The sequence below is a fragment of the Babylonia areolata genome, chromosome 25 (assembly GCF_041734735.1).
Source record: "Babylonia areolata isolate BAREFJ2019XMU chromosome 25, ASM4173473v1, whole genome shotgun sequence".
NCBI lineage: Eukaryota > Metazoa > Mollusca > Gastropoda > Neogastropoda > Buccinidae > Babylonia > Babylonia areolata.
In genome coordinates this window covers 31,017,370-31,042,369 of record NC_134900.1, presented here as the reverse complement: position 1 = coordinate 31,042,369, position 25,000 = coordinate 31,017,370, and the positions used below count along the sequence as shown (strand labels likewise).

Below are 25,000 nucleotides of genomic sequence, written 5' to 3'. Positions count from 1 at the left end.
TCTTCGAGAACTACGTGGCCGACATTGAAGTGGACAGCAAACAGGTTTGTGTGTGTGTGTGTGTGTGTGGAGAGAGAGGGAAAGAGAGAGAGAGAGAGATGTTTTTCATCTCACAGAATTAGAGTTATTATGCATTCGTGTGAATGACTCTTGGTGTGTAACTGAGCTTTGACTTGTCTTTGCAGACCATTCAGCGCTGTATAAATATATTCAATAGTAGTAGTAGTTGTATCATTTTACTACTATTAGTAATTTCATCACCATTATTATCATTATTATTATTATTATTATTATTATTTTAGATGTCGGGAATTAGGGTGTGGTGGTGGGAGGTCACTGTGTGGGTGGGTGTGGTGGTGATGTGTATATGTTGGATGGGAGTGTGGTGTATGGATGATCAATACAGTGAGAACTATTGTTAAGAAGTATATACACGCTTAAAGAAGTACGCATTATATAACTATAAATAGGACCTTTGAAATTAGCACTGTGTAACTAAACACGCGGCTGAGGAATTAAGCACTATATAACTAAACACGCGTCCGACGAAATAAGCACTGTATAACTAAACATGAGCACGACGAACAAAGCACTACAAAACTAAACATGTGCCTGACGAAATAAGCACAACACATGCGCCCGATATAACAAGCACTGTATGACAACATACGCGCTCGACTAAATGAGCACATTATAAACAATACATACTCCCAGCGAAATTAGCATGACACAAATACACATGCTCCCGACGAAATAAGCACTATACATGCGCCGGACGAAATTAGCACTACATAAATACACATGCTCCCGACAAAATAAGCAGTACACGTGCACCTGACGAAATAAGCACTTCATAAATACACATGTTCCCGACGAAATAAGCACTTCATAAATACACATGCACCCGACGAAATAAGCACTTCATAAATACACATGCGCCCGACGAAATAAGCACTACATAAATACACATGCGCCCGACGAAATAAGCACTATGTAACCCCCTCCCTCCCTCCCTCTCTGTCTCAGGTGGAGCTGGCCCTGTGGGACACGGCAGGTCAGGAGGACTACGACCGCCTGCGGCCCCTGTCCTACCCGGACACGCACGTGATCCTCATGTGCTTCGCGGTGGACAGCCCGGACAGCCTGGAGAACATCCCGGAGAAGTGGAACCCCGAGGTGCGCCACTTCTGCCCGAACGTGCCCATCATCCTGGTGGGCAACAAGAAGGACCTCCGCAACGACCGCGCCACCATCCTGGAGCTGGAGCGCATGAAGCAGTCCCCGGTGCGCGCGGAGGAGGGCAAGGCTATGGCCGAGCGCATAGGGGCCGCCGCCTACGTGGAGTGCTCGGCCAAGACGAAGGAAGGGGTGCGCGAGGTGTTCGAGACGGCCACGCGCGAGGCGCTGAAGAAGAGCAAGAAGCCTGGCGGCTCGGGCAAGAAGGTCAAGTGCAGCCTGCTGTGATGACGTGGGTGGGTGTGGATGGTGTCGGTGGATTGTTAGCTGGTGATGGAGTTGATTGGATTGGATTTTTTTATGGGGGTGGGTGGGGTTGACTTTCTGACTTTGACTCGATTTTTTTTTTTTTTTTTTTTTTTTTTTTTTTACACTGATTGGGGTTGGATTGGGTGGTTTTGATTTGGGTTGTTTTTGTTGTTTTTTTGGGGGGATGGGGGTGTGGGTGGGGGGTTTGGTTCGGTTGGGATTTGGTGGGGTTTGACATGGGAGGGGAGGGACGGATGGGGAGGATTGCTTTGATTTCATCATGACCGATGTCTTTGATGGGTTTGTTGTTGTTTTTGTTTGTTTTGTTTTTTTTGTTTGTTACATAGGGTTGTTGTTGTTTTTCTTTGGGTTTTTAGGTAAGTTTTTTACTTTTTTGTTTTAGTTTTTGGAATTATGGGGGGAGAAGAGGATTGGGCCCCGCCTTCCTATGCCTTGCCCTGGACACAGGCCCTAAAAGGCTATTGATTGGACCGTTAGCCTTTACCTTTTTTTTTTGGAAGGGGTGTGTGGGCGGGGAGAGTAATGGGTGGGTTGTTTGGTCAGCAGATTAGAGATTAACAGGAACAGAGATGGAGGGAGAGAAGGGGAGAAAAGAGGTCTTGATTCTTAGGGACACGGTTGATTTTTTATTTTTATTTTTTTACCTAACTTTACACAACTTTACCCTGATATGAGAGAAAGAATGAAAGAGGTGGGGGAAATGTGTTGAGCAAAAAAAAAAAAAGAGAGAGAGATGGAGAGAGAGGCCCCCAACTAACAACCCTTACCATGTTAAGAACTAAGCTGATGATGTGCCGTGTGCTGTGATCTTAAAAAGAGGGAGAGGGAGGGAGGGTCTGAATCACAGAGAGAAGGTGGGGAGAATTTAATTTTTTTGAGTGTTTTGGGGCTGGGTGGGGTGGTGGGGGGGCGTGTGTAGGGATGGTGTCATGAAGAGGTGAGGGAGGGGTGAGAAAGAGGGAGAATTGTGCCTGTTCTATAATATGCCCAACTAATGACTCTGTCCCATCATTTACACAGGTGTGGTTGGTTAATGTGATGCGGTTTCTCACTGTCTGTGCCTGGTTCCAATTCATACCTTGTTGTTTTTTTCTTTTTTCGGAGCATTGTGCATGTGTGTGTGTGTGTGTGTTTTGGGGGCGTGAGTGAGAGTGCGGTTAGCTTGATGAATAAACCAGTTTATCCGGGGGAGGAGGGAGGGGAAGAGGTGGCGGTGGAGGTGGGAGGGAAATAAACTGATTCTCTCGTGGTCTTCCTTTGAATTCGTCAGATACATGGCGTGTTTGAGAGAAAGAGGGGGGGGGGGGGTGCGTGTATGTAAGGAGAGAGAGAGAGAGTGTGTGTGTGTGTGAGGGAGGAGAGATGGGTGGGGAAGATGGGGGGAAACGTGGACACAACATCAACGTTTCATGATTAAAACCCTTGTTTTGACAAGATTCCTTGTTCAGTCATTATATCCCTTCCTCTGTGAACCCCCCACCCACCCCCTTCCCTCCCGTGCTGCAGTATTTTTTTTATCTGCCCTTTATGATGAACACGTTTGTATGGACCGTTGATTGTTTGTTGTTAGAATGAAACAAATAATACTGATGTCTTGTTCTAAATCTAGGCTACAGAAGATAGCTTCACATATTGGAGAAATAATGTCACCACCTATTCTCGCACAAACTTTGCCCAATTCTTTTATCTTTTTTCCCATTTTTTTGTTTAGGTTTGCAATTCTTTTTTTTTCTTTTTTTTTTTTTGCTGTTTTTTTGTGTGTGTTTTTTTTGTAGACGATTTATTCTGTGTTGCAGTCTATATTTTTTTCTGTATCAAATATTCTGCAGTTGTTTTTTTTTATATTGTTTTGTGTGTGTGTGTTGTTGGGGTTTTTTTTATTGATTGTTTTGCAAGACTACCATTTCACACACAAAAATCTTTCAGTATTATTGCTATTATTCTTCCTAGTACCAGTGAATGCTGTTCATATTTTTTTTGTTTTTATTTCGCAGGCAATACACACACACTCTGTCTCTCTCTCTCTGTCTCCATCAATCCATTTATGCAACACAGATAACCTCTACAATAAAGATCATGTAGAATGTGAATTTGTTGGGAAGTTATTGTTTTTCCTTATATTTTGCTCTTTTTTTTTTTTTTTTTAGTCAGAGATCATGATTATGAATAAAACTTTTGGGGGTGGGGGGTCTCTTTTTTTTCTTAATAATTTAAACGCTTTTACTTTGACGTTTTATATTTTGATTCAGGGAAAAAGTTTGTTCTTTGTCAGTTCAGCAGGGAAGTAAGTCTTGGGAATGAAAACTGAATGCAAGAGAATGTTAGTGGGATGGCCGGAAAGATTGAAACTATACCCTTCTTCTTGTGAGTTTCACGCCTTTTCAGGACTGCAGTCATTATCCGATTGGTGTGCAAGTGTTTTATTATTCTGTTCTAAGCTTGCTTGTTTCATTGTTGTTGTTTTTTCAGAGTTGTATTTTTTTTCTTTTGTGTATTTGTTTTATGTATAGCATTGCTTTTTTTTAATTTTCATTATTATAATAAATGAGTATTAGATAACATCGGTTTGGTGAGTGGAAAGTATTATCGATTTTTTTAGGGGTGTGTGGGCGTTGTGTGTGTGTTTGGTTTTCTTCTCGGTGTTGACATTTAACAGGCCGATTTTTAGTATCTTTTTTAATGTAACTGAATTATGAGCTGCTTTGCGTTCGTCTGTGTTGTCTCCTCTCTTCACCGTCACTCCCAAGACATTTGTCATGTTGTTGAGTATGGTGTGTGTGTGTGTGTGTGTGTGTGTGTGTTCCTCTTCAAAGGGAATGACTAAAATGTAGTTTGTGGTGGTGTTGTTTCTTCTGTCTGTCTGTCCGTCTGCGTGTAAAGTCCACCTGGTTTTAAGCCTTTGATGCCCACAGAACAGAAGAATGAATGTACATGTTCACTGTGATAATCTACACACCACACTCAATGCAGTCATGAGGCAGCTCATGGACATTGCAAGTTTAAAGTTTTGCTTGAGGGTTTTGTCTTTGTCTTTGAGCTGCTTGTTTGTCTTCTTCCTCGTCCTCTTCCGGTTTTTCTGGCCTGTAACACTTTTTTTTTTTTTTAATTTAGTAGTACCTCCACTTTGGAGGCGCCATGACGGAATCAGTCAGACTTCAAATTTAGTGTTCACCAGTGATCAGGGTTCGATGCGCCGTTTCGGCATGGTGTTTGTGTCCTTGGGAAAGGCACTCTACTCTGATTTTCCGCAGTCTGTCCAGACCTGTGCGAATGGGTGCCTGAATTCTGTCGGGGAAGGTTCAGACGGCGGAAGGGGAGGACTAGGCCCCCGCCTTCCTATCATATATCATGCCGAGCCCCGGCGACAGTGGATATGTGGTCACTGCCCTTTTGTTGTCCGTAAAAGGTTGTGTGACATTTTGTTTTTTTTAACAACCACTTTGGCTTAGTTTGTTTTGTATGATATTTGTATTTTCCTGGTCAGCTTTTTACATATAACACACAGTCTGAAAACGGTTGTTGTTGGGTGTGTTTTTTTTGTTTTGTTTTTCTTCTTTCATCTTTGTCATGTGAAAAAACAACATCGAAACACCATCAGTGTTAACAGAAGGACGTAATTACGAGCGCAAGCACATACGTAAGCAACATAGACCACGCATGCACAAATATAAAGACACTCTCACAAACTTGCGCTCACAGACATACCAAAGACAAACACGTTTGAAAATGACAGCACACAGTATTTGAAAAGCTGCTGGCTTGAATTTTGTTACGTTTACTGTTTTGCATGTTAGTTTTTCAAACAATTCTTTCGGTATTAGCACATAGGTCGTCTGCTCACATTTCTGCCTACTAGTACACATGCTTTTCCCGTAACAAATACCGCCTTTTACAACAACAAAATAACAATCATTCCGACGTTTCATGTTTTTTGGGGGTTGTAAAAGAACGAGTTTTTCTGCACTTTTTTGTGTGTGAGCATTTGTTTGTGTATGTGTGTATGTGGTGGCCTTTTCCGCTTCTTTTAAGAGAAGACATATCAAAAAGCCTTATGGATGGGTCTTTTGTGTGTCGTATTTTGTTGTGTGTGTTACCTGTGCATTTGCAACAACAAAAAAAGTCGTGAATGGTTATTAACCAGCTTGTGTTTTTGTACGATTTTCATATTTGATATAAAGATTATAATCAAGTGTACAAAAATGTGTTTTTGTGTGTGTGTGTTTTTGTTTGTTTTTTTTGTTGTTGTTGTTGTTTTAAAAATTATAAGCAAGGTTGTGTGTGTGTGTGTGTGTGTGAGTGTGTGTAGTCGTGCAGAGCTGCTGCTTTGTCTCTCGCATGCCTACACACACACACACACACACACACACACACACATTTTACTCTCATACATTCACTTACTAACTTACGAGCAGAAGGCACATGTGCCTAATACTGGAAATGTCAACTCAGAGCACATGGCTTTCAAAGACTTCTTTGAACAAACAGTTGTATGTTCTTCATCATTGTTTATATACATCATTAAAAACATTTATCACCACTTTGTACACATACATCATATTGTATATTCATCAGCACATCACTCAATTCAAACTTTGGTATAAAATAAACCACACACACACAGCAGATTGGATACAAAAAACACATTGTTCATCATCGCTTTTTAAAACATGCACAATTACTGTATTTACTTTTGGTTAAAAAAAAAAAAAACACCCACCACCAAACAACACGTACAAAAAAACTGTCAATACAGACTAAAACAAAATTAAGAACCATAAAAGCAGGTATGTTTTCATAAAATGTTAAAACACCACACGATAATTTAGCTTTTCCAGACGTAATGGTCACCACTGTCCTTTCATTGTATACACCGACGGCTGGTTCAGACACGCGTGCACTATGAACAGCTTGAACAATGCGTCATTGCAGTCAAAAAAAATATTGACAGTTATTCGTGCAGTTCATAAACGATAGCTGTGTGTTTTCATTTGTGAAAAAAAAAAGTTCACTTGCATGAAAGCTGGTCTGGTTATTATGAGTAATGCTTATTATACCGGCTGCATACATACACGGTTGTTTGATAAAGATTCAGCATCAGTTCACTATTCTCCCGAGAAGAAAACTGCAATTTCGCAAGTGGTCTTTCTTTTTCTTTTTTGTCTTTTTTTTTTAACACTGCATAAAGCGTTCTGATTTATCCTTGCTAATTGCATGGGGGTAGCTCAGTGAGTAGAACACTTTACAGAGAAACGAGGGTCCCAGGTTCGATTCTAGCAAGAACCAGGATTTGTTTCTCACCTCTTTAAAGACACTGGACCTTGAGTGGTGGCCTTGGTGCTAGTCTTTCGGATAAATCACGTCAACTGTACTGTCCCTTGAGGGAAAGTCACATGTGGTCGCGTGCACTGTTCACAATACAAACACAGAATATTTATACACTTTAAGAGACATGGTCGTGCTTCAGTATTCAAAGAGATCAAACAGAACTATAACTGACACATATATATCAGCGTTTTTACATGAAATTATATTTACACATCTGATAACTTTTCTTTTTATTATACATATTTCAGGTCAATAAGCAGCAAAATGAAATATATGAACGTTTAAGCTATATCAAAGAGCAATTAGCAATCATAAAACAATGCGTGCAGGTTCAGAATGATAGGTTGGTTGGTTTGTTTTTTTTTTGGGGGGGGGGTCCTTTTCTTTTTTTTCTTTTTTTTCCATTTATTGCTCCCTTTTTTTAGCATTTCATTGTGATTGTTACCATACTCACAGACTACAGGCGATTTAAAACCATAGTAAATAGCAAACATTAAGAATAAGGCGATAAAATGAGCGTCCTTTATGCACCATGTACTTTGCTCCCCCTCCCACTAAGAACCCACGCACTGCAACAGACAAAATAAATAAATAAATAAATAAAATATGGATAGCGCTGCATCGTAGCGACGCGCTCTCCACGGAAAGAGCAGCCCGAATTTCAAACAGATTATCTGTTGTGAAAAAGTAATATAACACAATGCAAGACTGCAATACAATACAATACTGTACTATACAGTGCAATAGAAAGAGAGTGGTCCAAGTGAAAACCCTGCAGGAAATAATTCCACACTGAAAGGAAGCCGATACACGGAAAGACAGAAGATGAACTCTTGGCTGGGGTGGCTCTGCACTGTAGGGAACAGTGGAGAACAGCCCCAACTAAACACAGAGAATAAAAGAATTTATGACAATACAATGCAACGCAAAACAATGCAAGGCATACGACTTATGCCTTTTTTTACAACACAATAATAGTTGTGTTAATAAAGCTACTTACATAATTTATTCCGTGTTTAAGACATGACGTGGGTTGTTGGGTGTTTTTTTTCCAACATGCACAAATGTAAAATCGAACCCAAATTGTTTCTTTCCAGTTCATCCTTGTGAAACAGCTACCCACATATCTTTGAATGTCATCCACCGAGGGCTCCCTTTCATCAATGCAAACTTCAGCTTGCGATGTGAACAGACACGATTAAAACAAGTGGGTTTTTTTCTGCAATCGTTCGTCCACTCAAGTTCCTTGGTAGCTGATAACAGAGAGATGGTGCGCATAAAATCTGTTAAGAATAACCGGAATATTCGTTCAGTGTTGAAGGCTCACAGCTAAAGAACGTTTCCATAGAGCAGTGTCTGCCCCTTACAGTATCAGCAGACTTCCTGTGCCCTGTGTGCTGACGACTATGGAAACCCTGACTTGGGCCTGCAGAGCCACTCCTGTGTTTTCGTACAGATAGCTCTACACTGTGACGTCATCTTCCTTTTCAGACCGAGGGACAACCATGATGTTTTGTAAGGTATTGTGCTGTGCTGTGCTTACTGTGCTGTGCTGCGCTGTGCTGTGAAGATATAGCTGCACTGTCATAGTCATCTTCCTTTTGAGACCGAAAGACAACCACCCTGTTATCTGAACTGAGAACTAGCGAGTCCGTGTGTGTGTGGTATCACTGTGTGAGTGGGTGCGGAGGTTTCTACGAACAGCCTGGTTCTGACTTGATCCTTTGCCTGAAGGGCGGACGCGGCTTTTGTTGTTGTTGCTGTTGTTGCTTCTGCTGCTGCTGCTGTTGTTGTTGCTGCTGCTTCTGTTGTTGCTGCTGCTGCTGCTGCTGTTGCTGCTGCTGACCAGTAGGCTGGGATGCAGGCCTCCCCTCCGTTTCCAAGGACCTGAACTTCCTCAGCGACACGATGACAGGCCCCTGCTCCTCCTCCCCCCACCTCCCCCTGCCCCCATCTCCCTCCCGACCCTTGCCCGTCTGGAGCAGCGGTGTCTCGCTCCTGCTGCGGGTGTGGCCCATGCCCCGGGGCGGCGGGCGGGCGGGCATGCGGAGAGGCATGCCCGCCACGGAAACTGGTTTCCGCTGACTTTGCTGAGGTCTTCCGTTCGGATCAGCCACCCCTTCAGGAGGACGGGACCCTCCCCGAGGAGCGGGTTTAAAAGCCTGGGGTGGGGGTTTTGGTGGTGGGGTGGTAGGGGCGTGGCGGTGGAAAACGGGTGAATCCCAATCGTCGCCGCTGTCGGAGCTGTCGTGTTCGGAACCGTCGGACCGCGGTTCTAGAATGAAGTACTCGTTCCTCGACGGCGGGGTGATCACGCTCAGGGTCAAGGACTTCTGCAGAACGGGTCGCCGTGACGCTCGTGGTCGTGGTTGTGGTGGTGGTGGCGGTGGGGGCTCTGTCGGTCGAGTCGCGTCTCTTCGTCTCCGGTCAGGGTTGCCGCCCGCCTCGCCCTGGTCCAGGAACCCAAGAGCCCGCATTTCTCGCTGAACCAGAACCTCCAGCGAGAAAGCATCCAACTTTCTTCGCTCCTGCGGTGGGGTCGGCTTGCTAGTCTGGGAGGACTGCGGGGAGGAGAAAGACCGTGTGTAGTCCACCTGTTCGGAGGACAAAGAAAGCCTGTCTTGTATCGAAGGAAGGGTCGGCAGAGAGGCCATGTTCGAATCCCCCGTGGTCTGCCGCTGCAGCGTGGAGCTGTTGTGACCACTGAGCCGACGGGGCATGTTCCTGGGGCAGTCAGGCTGTTGAAGCTGATGGAGGGAGTGGCGTCGCCCTGGAGGTTGAAGAGTCGCTCTGCGGGCTCCGCCGATGTCAGATAGTGGATGATGTTGGGGAGAAGAAGGAGGCGGAGGAGGAGGAGGGGACGGTAAAGTGAGCACTCTCTTACTTCGACGGATTTCCTCTCGTTGCTGGTGTCCTGGGGTCTTGATGGTGAACGGTTTCTGCTTGGGCATTCCTGTTGCGTGTTCCTGCTTCCGCATTCCTGTGGTGAATTCCTGCTTCAGCATTCCTGTGGAGCGTTCATGCCTCAAACCTCGACCGTAGTCGTACAGACTTTCTCTGAACGCCTCACCTGTTGTCGCTCGCTGCTGCTGTTCCGCAACGTTCTGGGGTCCACAGTCAGTGGTTGTTGTCGTCGTCGTTGTGCCGGGGTCCAGAAGGAACAGCGAGCTGCAGCAGTCACCCCCAGCTGGCCGCTCCACCACCCGGCCCCTCTCCCCCTCCTCCACCACCCCCACCACCACCAGCTTACACATCAGGGGGCCTCCTCCTGCTGCTCCTCCTTCTCCTGTTCTCTTCCCCCCAACGCAGTTCTGCAGGGACAGCTTGTCCAGCGCCGTTCCCAGGCTGTCCGCTGTGCGGAGCAACGGCACGTGCACGTGCAGCCCGTCCGCGTCTGTGTCTGTGTCCGTGTCCGGCGCACTCCGGACCTGGACGTCCTCTGGAGTTCTGTTGTTGTTGCTGTTGTTCGTCTTATCCTTTTCCTCTTTTTCTTCGTCTTCTGCGATTCGGACAGAGACGTAGCCGTCACCGCTGTACTCGACAACTCGTGGTTTGGGTAAAAGCAAGGGCCGGGGAGTGCTTCTGCTACTGCTACTTCTACCACTACCACCACCACTACCACCACCACCACCACGGTCTTGACGGAGATCCTCATTTTGATTGTATGTCCGTGGAAACTGAGGAGGCGGCGGCCTCATCGCGCTCTTGCTGAACTGCCCAAGGTGGTCGTAGTTGGAGCTGGGGTCGTTCTTGTTGTCGTCGTCGTCAACTGCCTCGGTGCCGCCGCCGCCGCTACTGCCGCTTCCGATCCCAAACTTGCTGCTCCCTACTTCGTCCCCAACTTCTCCGCGGCTGGTCTCGGTGTCTCGCGATTGATTGGTGTTGTTGTTGTTGTTGTTGTTGTTGTTGTTGTTGTTGCCTGGAATCACGTGAGTGGTGGGAGTCACGTGGTCGGTGGCGGAAGTCACGTGGGTGGTGGTAGCGGAAGTCACGTGGGTCGTGGTAGTGGTGGTATTGGGAGTCACGTGCGCGGCGGATTGTCTCTCCTCACTGACCACTTCGTACAGCGGGTCCGAGTCGTGGTCGTGGTGAGCGGTGATGATGTCCGGGGTCGCAGAGTCCACAGCGGCGGCGGCGGCGGCGACAGTCCTGCTGACGGCTGCTGCAGGGGTAGGAGGAGGAGAGGGGTGGGGAGTGCCAGAGGAAGGGGGAGCGTCAGTGGTGGTGGTGGTGGTGGTGGTGGTGTTCTCAGGGTCGGTTCTACTCCTGTTGTTGTTCCGCTGTCCTCTTCTGTTCCTGCCTGCCCCAGTCTTTGTGGCTGCGTCTCCTCTCTTGGAACATACACGAACACATGCACATGTACAGACAAGGGCGCACGTGTATCTATCTATCTATCTATCTATATATATATATATTTGTGTGTGTGTGTGTGTGTGTGTGCGTGCGTGTGCGCGCGCATTTGTGTACGTGTGTGCTTGTGTATACATGTAATGCGTGCGTGCGTGCGTGCGTGCATGTGTATGCATGTGTTTGTGTCTGTCATAATAATTATAATCATCAACAGTTGCCATCATCTTTCATATATTATTATCACCATCACCTGCATTGTCATTATCATTATCTACTTACCTACCCGCCTGTCTGTCTGTCTGTCTGTGTGTCATTCTGTATTTCTACCTGTAATGATGACGATGTTGATGATGACTACGATGACGATAATGATGATGTTGATGATGACTAATGACGACAACGATGATGATGATGATGATGACGACGACGATTACGACGACGCTAATGTATGAGAAACTAGTGTCACATTGACCAATCATCGTGCGTCTACCGTACCTCTATTCCGTCACAGCCTGGGACGACACACTTTCTTCGGGTCCTTTGCACGTGAAATCTTGACCTGCAACACAGTGCGGTGTGCATTGTCTATCAGAACCACAATCAAAATCAAAACAACCTTTATTAGTAATCTCAGTAAGGGAAATTATTGAGCCTGTGGTGAAGTCTGTGATACATACAGATTCAAGCAACAACAACAACAACAACAACAAAACAACAGTATAATTTGGCACACGGCATGTATAACAAAAAGAATCACACTCAACTGGAGTCACATCAAAGCAAGTCCGATACGTATCATATATAGATCTGTATATGTATTGTTTTACTCTTTTTGTCATAGCAGATTTCCCTGGCAGAAGTTCAGGTTGCTCTCCCCAGGAGAGTGGGGGGGGGGGTTTCTAAAGAATTTTTGCCGGAGACAACCCTTTTTGTTGTTGTTGTTGTTGTTGTCGAGGGTTCTTTAACGTGCGCTGAGTACATACTGCACAAGGGGACTTCTGTTTATTGTCTCATTCGAATGACTATCGTCTGGACCAACACTCAAGGTCTAGTGGAGGGGGAGAAAATTATCTGTGACGACTGTGGGATTCGAACCAGTGGTCTTAGATTCTCTCGCTTCCTAGGCATTCGCGTTACCACTTGATCAAGACTTGTGTGTGTGTGTGTGTGTGCGCGCGCGCGCGTGCGTGTGTGCGTGCGTGTGTGGTGAGTGTGTGTGTGTGCGTGCGTGTGTGCGTGCTTGCGTGTGTGCGTGTGTGTGATAACAACATTATTAACACTATCAACATCAACAACCAAGAAACACATTTGTAACAATCAAGTCAAACTCCGCGAAAGTTCGGACTACTTTCCACTTCCGTATTGTAAACCATACTTCGCCTCTCACCAACGAACGCGCTCACACACACACACACACACACACACACACACACACACACACACACACACACACACGCACGCACGCACGCACGCAAGCACGCACACAGAAGATAGGAGAGATTTGTGAACGCGACACTGAGACAGACAAGACTAGGTGACAGAAAGAGAGAGGCATGTTCAGAGAGAGAAAGGAAGAGGGAGACAGAGGGACAAGACATGACAAAACCTTTATTAACGGGGAGGAAATGATAACCAATGTACATGCTGTTCTTTTTTTTTCTTCCTTTCTTTCTTTCTTTTTTTTTTTTTTTTTTTTTTTTTTTTTTTAATTTTTAAGATGCAGCCCTCGCCCTGAAAAGACATTGAAATAAGATAAGTGGATGTGGATAGTGACAAACAGATCAGACAGACACAGAAAGAAAGAGAGAGAGAGGCAAGACAGACAAGACAGAGAGGCAGAAAACAGAGAAACATAGGTTAGAGATAGGGAGACCGACAGAGACAGAGAGAGACAGACAGAGAGACTGAGAGAGAATGAGATAGAGAGAGAGAGACTGATAGTGACAGCGACTGAGACAAGAGATACAGAGAATAATTATTATCATTTTCCTCAGTGTGTGTGTGTGTGTGTGTGTGTGTGTGTGTGAGCGCGTTCGCGTTCGCGTACGCGCTCGCATTGGTGAGAGGCGAACGATGTATGGTTTACAATACGGAATATATATATAACCATGCGGATACAAACAAAAAGCAACATATAAATGAATGAATAAATAAATAAATAAATACATAACTGATGATGATGATGATATGGATACTTCAAAACGCTTATTATATCCTCGGTCGGAGACCAGTCACGAAGCGCTTTACAAACACGGCGTCATTTGCAACCCTGGGTAAAAGCCGACTGACGGCTGCCACTGGGCGCTCATCATTCGTTTCCTGTGCTATTCAAGCAGATTTCAGGCACGCACACATACACACCCGGACAGATGTGTAACATTTGATAAAAGATAAATAAATAAATAAATAGACAAATAAATAGAGAAATAAAGATAGACAGGGTAAGCTTGCAGTTTAGAATACTAAACTCAGGGGCCGTTAAAATGAAAAAAGTAGAAGGTGTTTTAGACTGACTTCGATGCGCTGAGTCGAATGCAACCCTCAGCTAAGCTCTAAGACCACTCTCTCTCGCTGTCCGTCTTAACTCACTCAGTACGGCCAGTCCTCTCTTCTCCTCTACACAGACCCCTCGGATGTCCAGTGGGTGTCTCAATGACCCAACCTTTAGCTTCCGTCGTCAGAATTGTGGTATTCTTTGTCAACATTCACGTCTTCAGTATAAGAGTCTTCCCCTTGCAATATTTTGATGATGGTAACTGGGGTGAAACGCTGTTAACGTCGTCTCTTTCGCCGTTCGTATGGAAAGAGTTAAACCCACAGATTTCTACTTTCAGTTTCTACTGAAAACACACAGAAGTTGATGACGTAAACACCACGTCACCAGCAATCAAAATGGCTCGCCGATAGTTGCTCGGGAAGTGACCGACTGAGTTTACTATTTATTATGTCTCTGTTTCATTGACAAGGAGTGGCCGTAGAGCTTAGCTGAGGGTTGCATTCGACTCAGCGCATCAAGGTCAGTCTAAAACAACCTCTATTTTTTCATTTGAACGGCCCCCTGAGTTTAGTATTCTAAACTGCAGGATTACCGGTAGACAGACAGAAAGATAGACAAAAACACAAAACATAATAAACTGAAAATAAACATCAACGTACTGTTGACACGGACGAGCCTTTCTGCACAGAATAATGGCCACAACCACCGCAGCGATGATGCAAACAATCGTCACTCCACCGATGACGTAAGGAAGTGTGTCATCGTGCATTGCGTCATCACCACCCCCACCGTCATCCTGTCCCGGATCTGAATCCAGTGACCCTGAACGAAAAATCCACTTGAAATAACAACAACAATGATATGATGGTGTTTTTCAACAGCTTGTGTGGAGGGGCGGGTGTGTGTGTGTGTGTGGGTGGTGGGTGGGTGGATGTGTGCGTGTGTGCTTGTAGAAGATGTATGAGTACCTGTCTCAAACGGTTTGAAAGCACACTCACGCATGCGCATTTCATCATCTATGTTACAAATCAGTGAAAGAGCACACACACACACACACACACACACACACACACACGAAAAAGCTTACTTCTTATTTTCTGAACGTTTCGAAACATGCCGAGAACAATTGAAAAAAAAAGTGGAACTTCTTTTTTTTTTCTTTTTTTTTTTTTTGTCAAATGTGAGTGGAAATAAAGTAAGAAGTTTACTTACCAGCCTCGCTTGTTAAAACAACGGATAAAAAAAAAAGAAGAATTTTTAACAAAGAAGCAAGGGATTTGACTCCAGTGTATGCTTATGCAAAGGCACGGGTAAGTCTGAAAAAGCTGCGCAAAAATGTCCTGACATATACAAAAAGCGTCTTCAGCTGCGAGTGAAGTTTCGGGTTGTCACAAGAAGAGAAAACGTTGTTGTGGAAGGAATTAGCCTTCGCGCTCCCACCCTTGACCGAAAACAGGATCTTCATTCGATAGATTTCCTCGTTCAAAACTGAACAAATAACAAGAGCTTGGGTCAATATAACAATGCACCACGTGCTAACACGCACGCGCGCGCGCGCGCGCGCGCGCACACACACACACACACACACACACACACACACACACACACACAAGCACACACACACACACACACACACACACACACACACACTCACAAGCACACACACACACACACACACACACACACACACACACACACACACATCTCGGGATAGAACAAAATCACCACGCGCCTTCATCAACAAGATTTGCTTTAAGTTGAAGTGTCCCAGATCGAAGGACTTTTGTCACTTAACTCTTTGACTTCTGCCAACTTGTCTGCTTGTCAGTGAAGGGCTGTGCTGTGCTGTGCTGTATCGTGTTGTGCTGTGCTGTGTCGTCTTGTGTTGTGTCGTCGGTGCTGTGTTGTGCTGTACTGTGCTGTGTTGCGTTGTTTGTCGTATTGTGCTGTGCTGTGCTGTGCTGTGCTGTATTATGCTGTGCTGTGTTGTATTGTGCTGTGCTGTATTGTGTTGTGCTGTGTTGTGTTGTGCTGTGCTGTGTTTGTTGTGCTGTGCTGTGCTGTGCTGTGCTGTGCCGTGCTGTGTTGTGTTGTGCTGTGTTGTGCTGTGCTGTGCTGTATTGTGTTGTGCTGTGTTGTGTTGTGCTGTGCTGTGTTTGTTGTGCTGTGCTGTGCTGTGCTGTGCTGTGTTGTGCTGTGCTGTGCTGTATTGTGTTGTGCTGTGTTGTGTTGTGCTGTGCTGTGTTTGTTGTGCTGTGCTGTGCTGTATCGTCTTGTGCTGTGTCGTGCTGTGCTGTATTATGCTGTGCTGTGTTGTGCTGTGCTGTGTTGTGTTGTGCTTGTTGTGCTGTGCCGTATTGTGCTGTGCTGTGTTTGTTGTGCTGTGCTGTATCGTCTTGTGCTGTGTCGTGCTGTGCTGTACTGTGCTGTGCTGTGTTGCGTTGTGTTGTGTTTGTCGTATCGCGTTGTGCTGTGCTGTTCTGTGTTGTGCTTTGCTGTGCTTTGCTGTGCTGTGCTGTGTTGTGCCGTATCGTGTTGTGTTGTATCGTTTTGCGTGACGTCGTATCTGCATCACATTGTGTCGAATAGTATATCATCGCATCGCAGCGCATCGCATCGCATCGTATTGCGGCAATACAAGGGCATCCAGGAGTCATGACCTGAGTGCGGCCCGCCCCTCTTAGAGTGTAAGGAGTTAATTAAGGGCCGAAACACTTGACTGAGGTGGAGCTTCTTCTCTGAAAAGCTTGTCCTGTCCAGCTCTGTCTACAGTTTCTTATCACTCGCATCGCATCGCATCGTATTGTATTGTATTGTTTGACCTATTTTTTTTTGTCAGAACAGATTTCTCTGTGTGAAATGTGGGGTGCTTTCCCCGGGGAAGATTAAGACGCCACACGCATCGGCACCCCAATATTCCTTCTTCTTCTTCTTCTTCTTCTTCTTCTTCTTCTTCTTCTTCTTCTTCTTCTTCTTCTTCTCCTTCTTCTTCTTCTTCTTCTTCTTCTTCATCTTCTTCTTCTTCTTCTTCTTCTTCTTCTTCTTCTTCTTCTTCTTCTCAACTGTCTGCAAGTGTAAGCACACTTTTCGACACTATCAAAGTGGAATTTTTTTTTTCTACAGAACTTTGCCAGTGACAACCCTTTAGTTCCCGTGGGTTCTTTTACGTGCGCTAAGTGCATGTTGCACACGGGGTTCTCCCGTCGGTCTGTCACTGATCTGTTCCGAACGACGTACGCACCAGACACTGACACCATTTAAATTAAGGTCTTGAGGAGGGGTTAGTCAAATTTCCAGTGTGTGTATGGGACTCGATTCTGTGGACTCTTGCGTTGTAGTTAGGGGGAAATGACTGCTGGGCCACCGCCTTCCCTTCACTGAAATAACACTGCTTTTTATTTATTTATTTAGTTAGTTATTCATTCATTTATCTTTCTTTTCTTTTAAAAAAATTCATTTATTCATGCATTTATCCATTTATCATTCTGTTCATTCATTTATCTATTAGTATATGAAGCAATCAACGAATCGTTTATTTATCTATTCATCTATCTGTTTATCCATTTATCTATTTATTAATCTGTTCGTTCATTTATCTGTTGGTATATCAATCAATCAACAAATCAATGAATTTTTTTTTTTTTTTAATTCGCATACACCCAACACGTTGGTCAGGCCTTGAAGCCGAACACCAGGGTGTATGCCACAGTGATCTCTATTTCATGTCACCACTGTTCGGCGGCAGAGAAGCGAAGGGGTTAACAAGGAAGAAGCTGGCTGTCGGCGCTGAGAGACACCGGACATGGGGAACACGCCATGTCTGTGTGCATTGTGCACCGTACTATGGTTATTAATCAATGATATATGTGTGTGTGTGTGTGTGTGTGTGTGTGTGTGTGTGTAGGTTAGACGGAGAAGACAGAGGCAGAGACATATATACGCACAGTCGAGTATGTTCTTGGTAAGCTACTCGCAGGCTACTTACTGTACACAAGCGATTTCACTTGCGCGTACGTGTGTTGGTTATCATTCGCTTCTGCTACACACTCCTCCCCCCCCCCCCCCCCCCCACCTCCCGCCCCCCCCTCTAGGCCCGGGCCCCCTCTAGTGGGTGGTGGAAGTAGCCGACATGTTTGACTCATCTTCTTTCGTGTCATCCGTGTGTGTGTGTGTGTGTGTGTGTGTGTGTGTGTATGTATGTATGTATATCAAGCTACAGGAGTGACCCTTATTACTAACCCCATGACTCCTAATGCCGTGTATACTGAGCCACGCTTTGCCTACGGGCGTTTTGCCTACAGACAGGCGTTTTGTTTTGCCCACATGCGGGCGTTTTGCCAATGCGCATTTTGCCTACAGATGGGCGTTTTGTTATGCCTACGGGCGTTTTGCACCACAGAAAGGGTGTTTTGTCTACAGACGGGTGTTTGGCGTACGAGTGTTTTGCCTATAGACGGGTGTTTTGTTTTGCCTACGGGCGTTTTGCTTACAGACGGGCGTTCTTCCTTCGTTTTGCCTACAGACGGGCATTTTGCCTACAGGCGGGCGATTTGCCTATGAGCGTTTTGCTTACAGACGTGCGTTTGCCTACAGAATGGAAACGCCTACGGACGGACGTTTTGCCTACAGACGGGTGTTTTGCCAACGGGCGTTTTGCCTACAGATGGGCGTTTTGCCTACAGACGGGAGTTTTGCCTTCGGGCGTATTGCCTACGAATGTTTTGCCTACAGACGTGTGTTTTGCCTAGAGACGTGTGTTTTGCCTACGGGCGTTTTGCCTACAGACGGACGTTTTGCCTACTGGTGTTTTGCCTACAGACGGGTGTTTGGCCTACAGACGGGTGTTTTGCCTACGGGGCAATTTGCCTACAGATTGTGAAGTAGCCTATGTTCGTTTTGCGAGTGTCTCGTGCGTCAGACTAACAGTATTCTAAACATCCATATGCATTTGATTGAGTTTATTAATGGCACGTTGAAAGGTTTTAACTCGCTCAGTACGGCCAGTCCTCTCTTCTCCTCTACACAGACCTCTCGGATGTCCAGTGGGTGTCTGAATGACCCAACCTTTAGCTTCCGTCGGCAGACTTGTGGTATTCTTTGTCAACATTCACCTCTTCAGTATAAGAGCCTTCCGTTTGCAATAGTTTGATGGTGGTAACTGGGGTGAAACGCTGTTTACGTTGTCTCTTTTGCCGTTCGTATGGAGAGAGTTAAAGACAGCGAAATAGCTTTGTGGCTGTCTCTGTCTCTGTCTCTCTCTCTGTATGTGTCTGTGTCTCTCTCTCACTCTCTTTCACTATCTCGCTCTAGATCTCTCTGTCTCTCTCTCTCTGGCTCTCTCTCTCTGTCTCTGTCTCTCTCTCTCATCTGTCCCTCTCTGAATCTCCGCCCCCCCCCCCACCCCCCCACCACCCACCCCTCTCTCTGTCCATATCTCTCTCTGTCTCTTTCTCTCCGTGTCTCACTCTCTCTTCAACCAGCCTCTCTCTCTCTCTCTCTCTCTCTCTCTCTCTCTTTCTGAAATATCAAAGAAATTGCCAAACAAACATGCTTTTGGCATAAAAATGTATTTATTTGTGTGTATTTCTCGGCTTGGATTCAGTTAGCATGTGTTGACGTCTGTTTAACACACACACACACACACACACACACACACACACACACACACACACACACACACACACACACACACTAGCGTTCAGACAACCACTCAAGGTCAGGCGGTGGAAGAGGGAGAGGGAGAGGGAGGGGAGGATTCTGAAGAGTGTGGTGCCAGTATCAAGAAGTACACGAAAAAAAAAAAAAAAAAAAAAGAGAAAAAGAGTACAGATTGCACTTCAAAATCAGGCCACACTGACCTCATTTAATCGGCAGTTAATGGGTTAAAGAAGGGGGGGGGGGGGGGGGAAACCCGTGCCACTCCTTGTTACGTAGTGTGAGTATGTAGATATACACCAAACACAGTCACGCCCCTTCCCCTACCCCTAAGCCCCACCCCCGCCCCCCATCCCCCACCACACACACCCCGTCCCCCGAACACACACACACACACACACACACACACACACACATAACCAAATGTATTGTATGTTGTAGACTACACTTCCCCCCCCCCACACACACACACACACACGCCCCCCCCCCCCGCGCCCCCCCCCCCCACCCCACCCCCGCGCACTCCCCTCCCCCCCCCTCCCACACACACACACACGCACTCTCTACCCCCACCCCCTCTGTGTCTTTGCATGGCGTTATATCAGTTATATTTTCCATTTCTGTGAGGGCGGGATGAAAACAAGCCCAACGAGTTTACTCTCTTTTTTTTCCCCACTGAATTAAAAAGAATCTCTCTCTCTCTCTCTCTCTCTCTCTCTCTCTCTCTCTCTCTCTCTCTCTCTCTCTCTCTCTCTCTCTCTCTTAACATATTGTGCATAAGAAGCAATTTTGTTCTACGGGTTTAAGTTAGTACGTATTTTACAGTTTGTTGTCGCTGCGTGATCACCATATTGTGTACTTTTGACCTCTTTTTAAGGGCCGGAGGCCTGGAGATTAAAGTTTTGTTCTTGTTCTTGTTTTCTCTCTCTGTCTCTCTCACTCTCTCTGTCTCATTCTCTCTCTCTCTCTCTCCCCGTTACGATGCTAATGATCCAGATAATTACAGTTTTTGTTCTTGTTCTTGCTCTTGCTCTTGCTCTCTCTCTCTCTCTCTCACTCTCTCTCTCTCTCTCTCTCCACACACACACACACACACACACACACACACACACACACACACACGCACACACAACAACAACAACAACAGGGAATCCAACAATAACAACAATAACAACAATAACAACAAAATCAGCAGCTTCAACAACAGTAGGAATGAGACTAACAGCATCATCAATAACAACAACAACTACTACTACTACTACTACTACTACCACTTCAACAACAGCATCATCAACAACCACAGCAGCACAAACAGCAATATCAGCAACAGCAACAACAACAACAACATCATCATCAGCTTCAGCTGCAACAACAATGACTATAACAACAACAACAACAACAGCATCAGCAACAATTACCGCAGCACCAATAACAATATCAGCAAGAACAACAACAATAAAAGCAACAGAAACAAAAATATTAGCAACAACAACAACAATCCAAGCAGCAAAAACAACAACAACAACGACAACGACATCATCATCAGTTTCAGCTGCAACAACAATGACAATAACAAGAACAACAACAACAACAAAAACTTTACCATTTTCCACAAATTTTCAACAGCATCAATAACAACAACGACTACTACCACTTCAACAACAGCAGCATCAGCAACAATTACCGCAGCACCAACAACAATATCATCATCAACAACAACAACAACAAGAACAAAATCAAAGCAGCAGAAACAACAATATCAACAACAACAACAATGAAAGCAGTAGAAACAACAACATCAACAACAATGAAAGCAGAAAAACAACAACAATATCAACAACAATAACGACATCAGATACAGCAGCAGAAACAACAACAATATCAACAACAACAACAATGAAAGCAGTAGAAACAACAACATCAACAACAACAACAACAACAAAAACAATCAAAGCAGGAAAAAACAACAATATCAACAACAACAACGACATCAGCTACAGCAGCAGAAACAACAACAATATCAACAACAACAACAACAACAATGAAAGCAGTAGAACCAACAATATCAACAACAACAACAACAACAATCACAGCAGAAAAAAACAACAACAATATCAACAACAACAACGACATCAGCTACAGCAGCAGAAACAACAATATCAACAACAACAACAACAATGAAAGCAGTAGAAACAACAATATCAACAACAACAATCAAAAGCAGAAAAAAACAACAACAATATCATCAACAACAACGAAAACATCAGCTACAGCAGCAACAACAATAACAATAACAACAACAATATCATTTTTTTTAATATAATAAATAAAAATAAAAAAACTGACCATTTTCCACAGACTGTGGAGGCTTCGTTGTCGATGTCGCCATGTCCAACAGCTGAGTAAAGCTAATTGTCTTTCTTCCTGTTTCTCTGTCTCTCTGTCTCTGTCTCTGTCTCTGTCTCTGTCTCTCTCATTCAATTCGGATCTCGTCTGGGGAAAAACCACATTACAGGGAACACAATGAGCTTCAGTGAAAAGTATAAAGATATGATCTCAAGTACAAACGGAACCTTTTCGACTTACCGTTCGAGAGACAAAGACAGAGATAGAGGCACACAGAGAGAGAGACAGACAGAGATGGGCGAGAGAGTCACACACACACACACACACACACACACACACACACACACACACAGAGTGATGCACACGGATGCGTTTTGACAGCGGATAAAAGTTTCCTAAGTAAAAAACGAACGGAAAGGAGGAGTATTGCTGGTCAGGCATCTGCATTGGCAGATGTGGTGTAGCGTATATGGATTTGTCCGAACGCAGTGACGCCTCCTTGAGCTACTGAAACTGAAACTGTGAACGGAAGATTTCAAAGGGAGATAACTGCATGTATTTAGTTTCAGGTCCTGTCCTTCAAAACGTCCTGGCTGATCAGTTATTGTTCAGCTACACCACATCTCCTTGAATAATATATATATATATCGATATATATATATATATATATAGAGAGAGAGAGAGAGAGGGGGGGGTTGCTGTTTTTTAAGATGGAGGCGTTGCAAGGGGAGGGAGAGGGAGCTGATGTTTGACCAAAATGTTTGACCAACGACGGGCAGACCCAGTGCCCTGGTTAAGGCCTTGACAACCTGCCAGGTACTTTAAAAACCCCTTGACTGCCATAAACGTATTACGTACGTGCATAGTGACACATGTTTTTTTTCTTTTTACATAATAATTGATGTGTGCATGGTGATAAGTGAAGGGTGTGTCAGTCTCTTTTTTTTTTTTTTTTTTTTCTTTTTTTTTTTTTTTTTTGTTGCTGATGGGCATTTTATATTAAGTGAGCCGAAAGAAAATTTTCTGTTTTTGGTTGAAAGCAGATAATAAAGTATTTTGAACTGAATTGAATTGAATCAGAAAAGGAGAAATCGCCCTGGAAGGCTGAAAATTCACACGCTTTGTCTAGAGTGGTATATCTCCAGACCATTTTTCTCCAGTTTTGGGCTTATTTGTTTTGGATAATGTTTTATGACCTGAAACACCACTTTCTGCTGTTTCCCCCCTGGCACTGAAGGGGTTTTTTTTTTTAAAGTGTTAAAGAATAACGAATAAGATAGATAAATAGAAATAAAACTTTAATGGAATCATCATTGTACTACTACTACTACTACTACTACTACTACTACGATTGACGACGACTACCACTACCACTTCTACGACTGCTACTTATAATAACAACAACAATAATAATGATGATAAGAATAACAATCACCACTACTACTACTACTACTACTAAGAAGACGAAAATGATGACGATGATGACGTTTTATGTAGCGCTAACTCAGTCTTGTGCGGAAACAAACCAAAACCGCTTTCACACCCACCTTTCACACGCATGAAAAACTCTGACAAAATTGGAGGAAAGGCAACACTTATATATATATATATACAGGTAGACAGAAAGCTGGGGTCGACAAACTATGGACGTACAGAGGGGAAAGTATACTGTGGATGTTGGAATACTGTGATGAATGGGACAAGATTGTATTGCATTGTATTGTAGTGGTAATACTTTTTTTTGTCACAAGAGGGAAAGTCTATTGTGGATGTTGGAAGACTGTGATGAATGAGACAAGATTGTATTGCATTGTATTGTAGTGGAAATAGTTTTTGATCACAAGAGGGAAAGTCTAATGTGGATGTTAGAAGAATGTGTGATGAATACGACCAGATTGTATTGCATTGTATTGTAGTGGTAATACTTTTTGGTCACAAGAGGGAAAGTCTATTGTGGATGTTGGAAGAATGTGTGATGAATGAGACAAGATTGTATTGCATTGTATTGTAGTGGTAATACTTTTTGGTCACAAGAGGGAAAGTATAATGTGGATGTTGGAAGACTGATGAATGCGACCAGATTGTATTGCATTGTATTGTAGTGGTAATATTTTTTTTTTTTTTTTTGGTCACAAGAGGGAAAGTCTATTGTGGATGTCGGAAGACTGTGTGATGAATGCGACTAGATTGTATTGCATTGTATTGTAGTGGTAATACCTTTTGGTCACAAGAGGGAAAGTCTAATGTGGATGTTGGAAGAATGTGTGATGAATGAGACAAGATTGTATTGCATTGTATTGTAGTGGTAATACTTTTTTTTGTCACAAGAGGGAAAGTATAATGTGGATGTTGGAAGACTGTGATGAATGAGACTAGATTGTACTGCATTGTATTGTAGTGGAAATAGTTTTTGGTCACGAGATGGAAAGTATAATGTGGATGTTGGAAGAATGTGTGATGAATGAGACAAGATTGTATTGCATTGTATTGCAGTAGTAATACTTTTTTGTCACAAGAGGGAAAGTCTATTGTGGATGTTGGAAGACTATGATGAATGCGACTAGATTGCATTGCATTGTATTGCAGTGGTAATACTTTTTTTGTCACAAGAGGGAAAGTACTATGGATGTTGGAAGAATGTGTGATGAATGCGACTAGATTGTATTGTATTGTATTGTGTTGTATTGTATTGTATTGTAGTGGTAATACTTTTTGGTCACAAGAGGGACAGAAGGTAATGATGGATGTTGGAAGAATGTGTGATGAATGCCGCGACTAGATTGTATTGTATTGTAGTGTAGTGTAGTGTAGTGTAGTGTAGTGTAGTGTATTGTATTGTATTGTATTGCTGTAATACTTTTTGTCACAACACATTCCTCTCTGTGTGAAATCCGGGCTGCTGTCCCTGGTGAGAGCGCGTCGCCATTGTGCAGCACCACCTTCTTCTTCTCCTCCTCCTCCTCCTCCTTCTTCTTCTTCTTCTTCTTCTCCTCCTCCTCCTTCTTCTCCTCCTTCTTCTTCTTCTTCTTCTTCTCCTTCTTCTTCTTCTTCTTTCTTCTTCTTCTTCTTCTCTTTTTCCTTTTTTCCTTTTATTTCATTTCAAAGTCTGTTTACTTACTTTTTTTCTGTTTACTTTCTTTTCTTTTTTTTTACCATTAAAGTGGACTTCTTCTTTTTCCGAATTGCTGCCATGGACAACCCTTTTCTGTAGCCGTGGGTTCTTTTACGTGCGCTAAATGCATGATGTGTAGACGGGACCTCTCGGTTTATCGTCTTATCCAAATAACTAGCACCCACACCACACCACCAGCCAAGGTCTAG

General features: G+C 44.2%; 2 protein-coding genes across 5 annotated transcripts in view; one reads left to right on the top strand and one right to left on the bottom strand.

Moving 5' to 3' along the window:
- LOC143299960 (ras-like GTP-binding protein RHO) overlaps positions 1-1,559 on the top strand; it is a 16,114-nt gene extending 14,555 nt beyond the window's left edge. Inside the window, exons 2-3 of one of the 2 annotated variants that reach the window (XM_076613509.1) lie at positions 1-44; positions 1,027-1,559. The exon at positions 1-44 is cut by the window's left edge and continues 154 nt beyond it. In XM_076613509.1, coding sequence (XP_076469624.1) covers positions 1-44; positions 1,027-1,464 — 482 coding nt within the window. In that variant the 3' untranslated portion in view covers positions 1,465-1,559. The remainder of the gene's footprint in view (positions 45-1,026) is intronic. The other variant, XM_076613508.1, reaches the window with a different exon arrangement.
- Positions 1,560-5,765: 4,206 nt separating this feature from the next.
- LOC143299958 (uncharacterized) overlaps positions 5,766-25,000 on the bottom strand; it is a 22,037-nt gene continuing 2,802 nt past the window's right edge. The window contains exons 2-6 of one of the 3 annotated variants that reach the window (XR_013057588.1): positions 21,680-21,826; positions 14,338-14,500; positions 11,677-11,740; positions 6,824-11,162; positions 5,766-6,727 (exon numbers count right to left, since the gene is read on the bottom strand). Coding sequence is in view for 2 of the 3 variants with exons in the window: in XM_076613506.1 (XP_076469621.1) it covers positions 8,526-11,162; positions 11,677-11,740; positions 14,338-14,500; positions 21,680-21,722 (2,907 nt within the window). In the remaining variant the exon portion in view is untranslated. Of the gene's footprint in view, positions 11,163-11,676; positions 11,741-14,337; positions 14,501-14,890; positions 15,121-21,679; positions 21,827-25,000 lie in introns of those variants that run through there. The other 2 variants (XM_076613506.1, XM_076613507.1) reach the window with 2 other exon arrangements.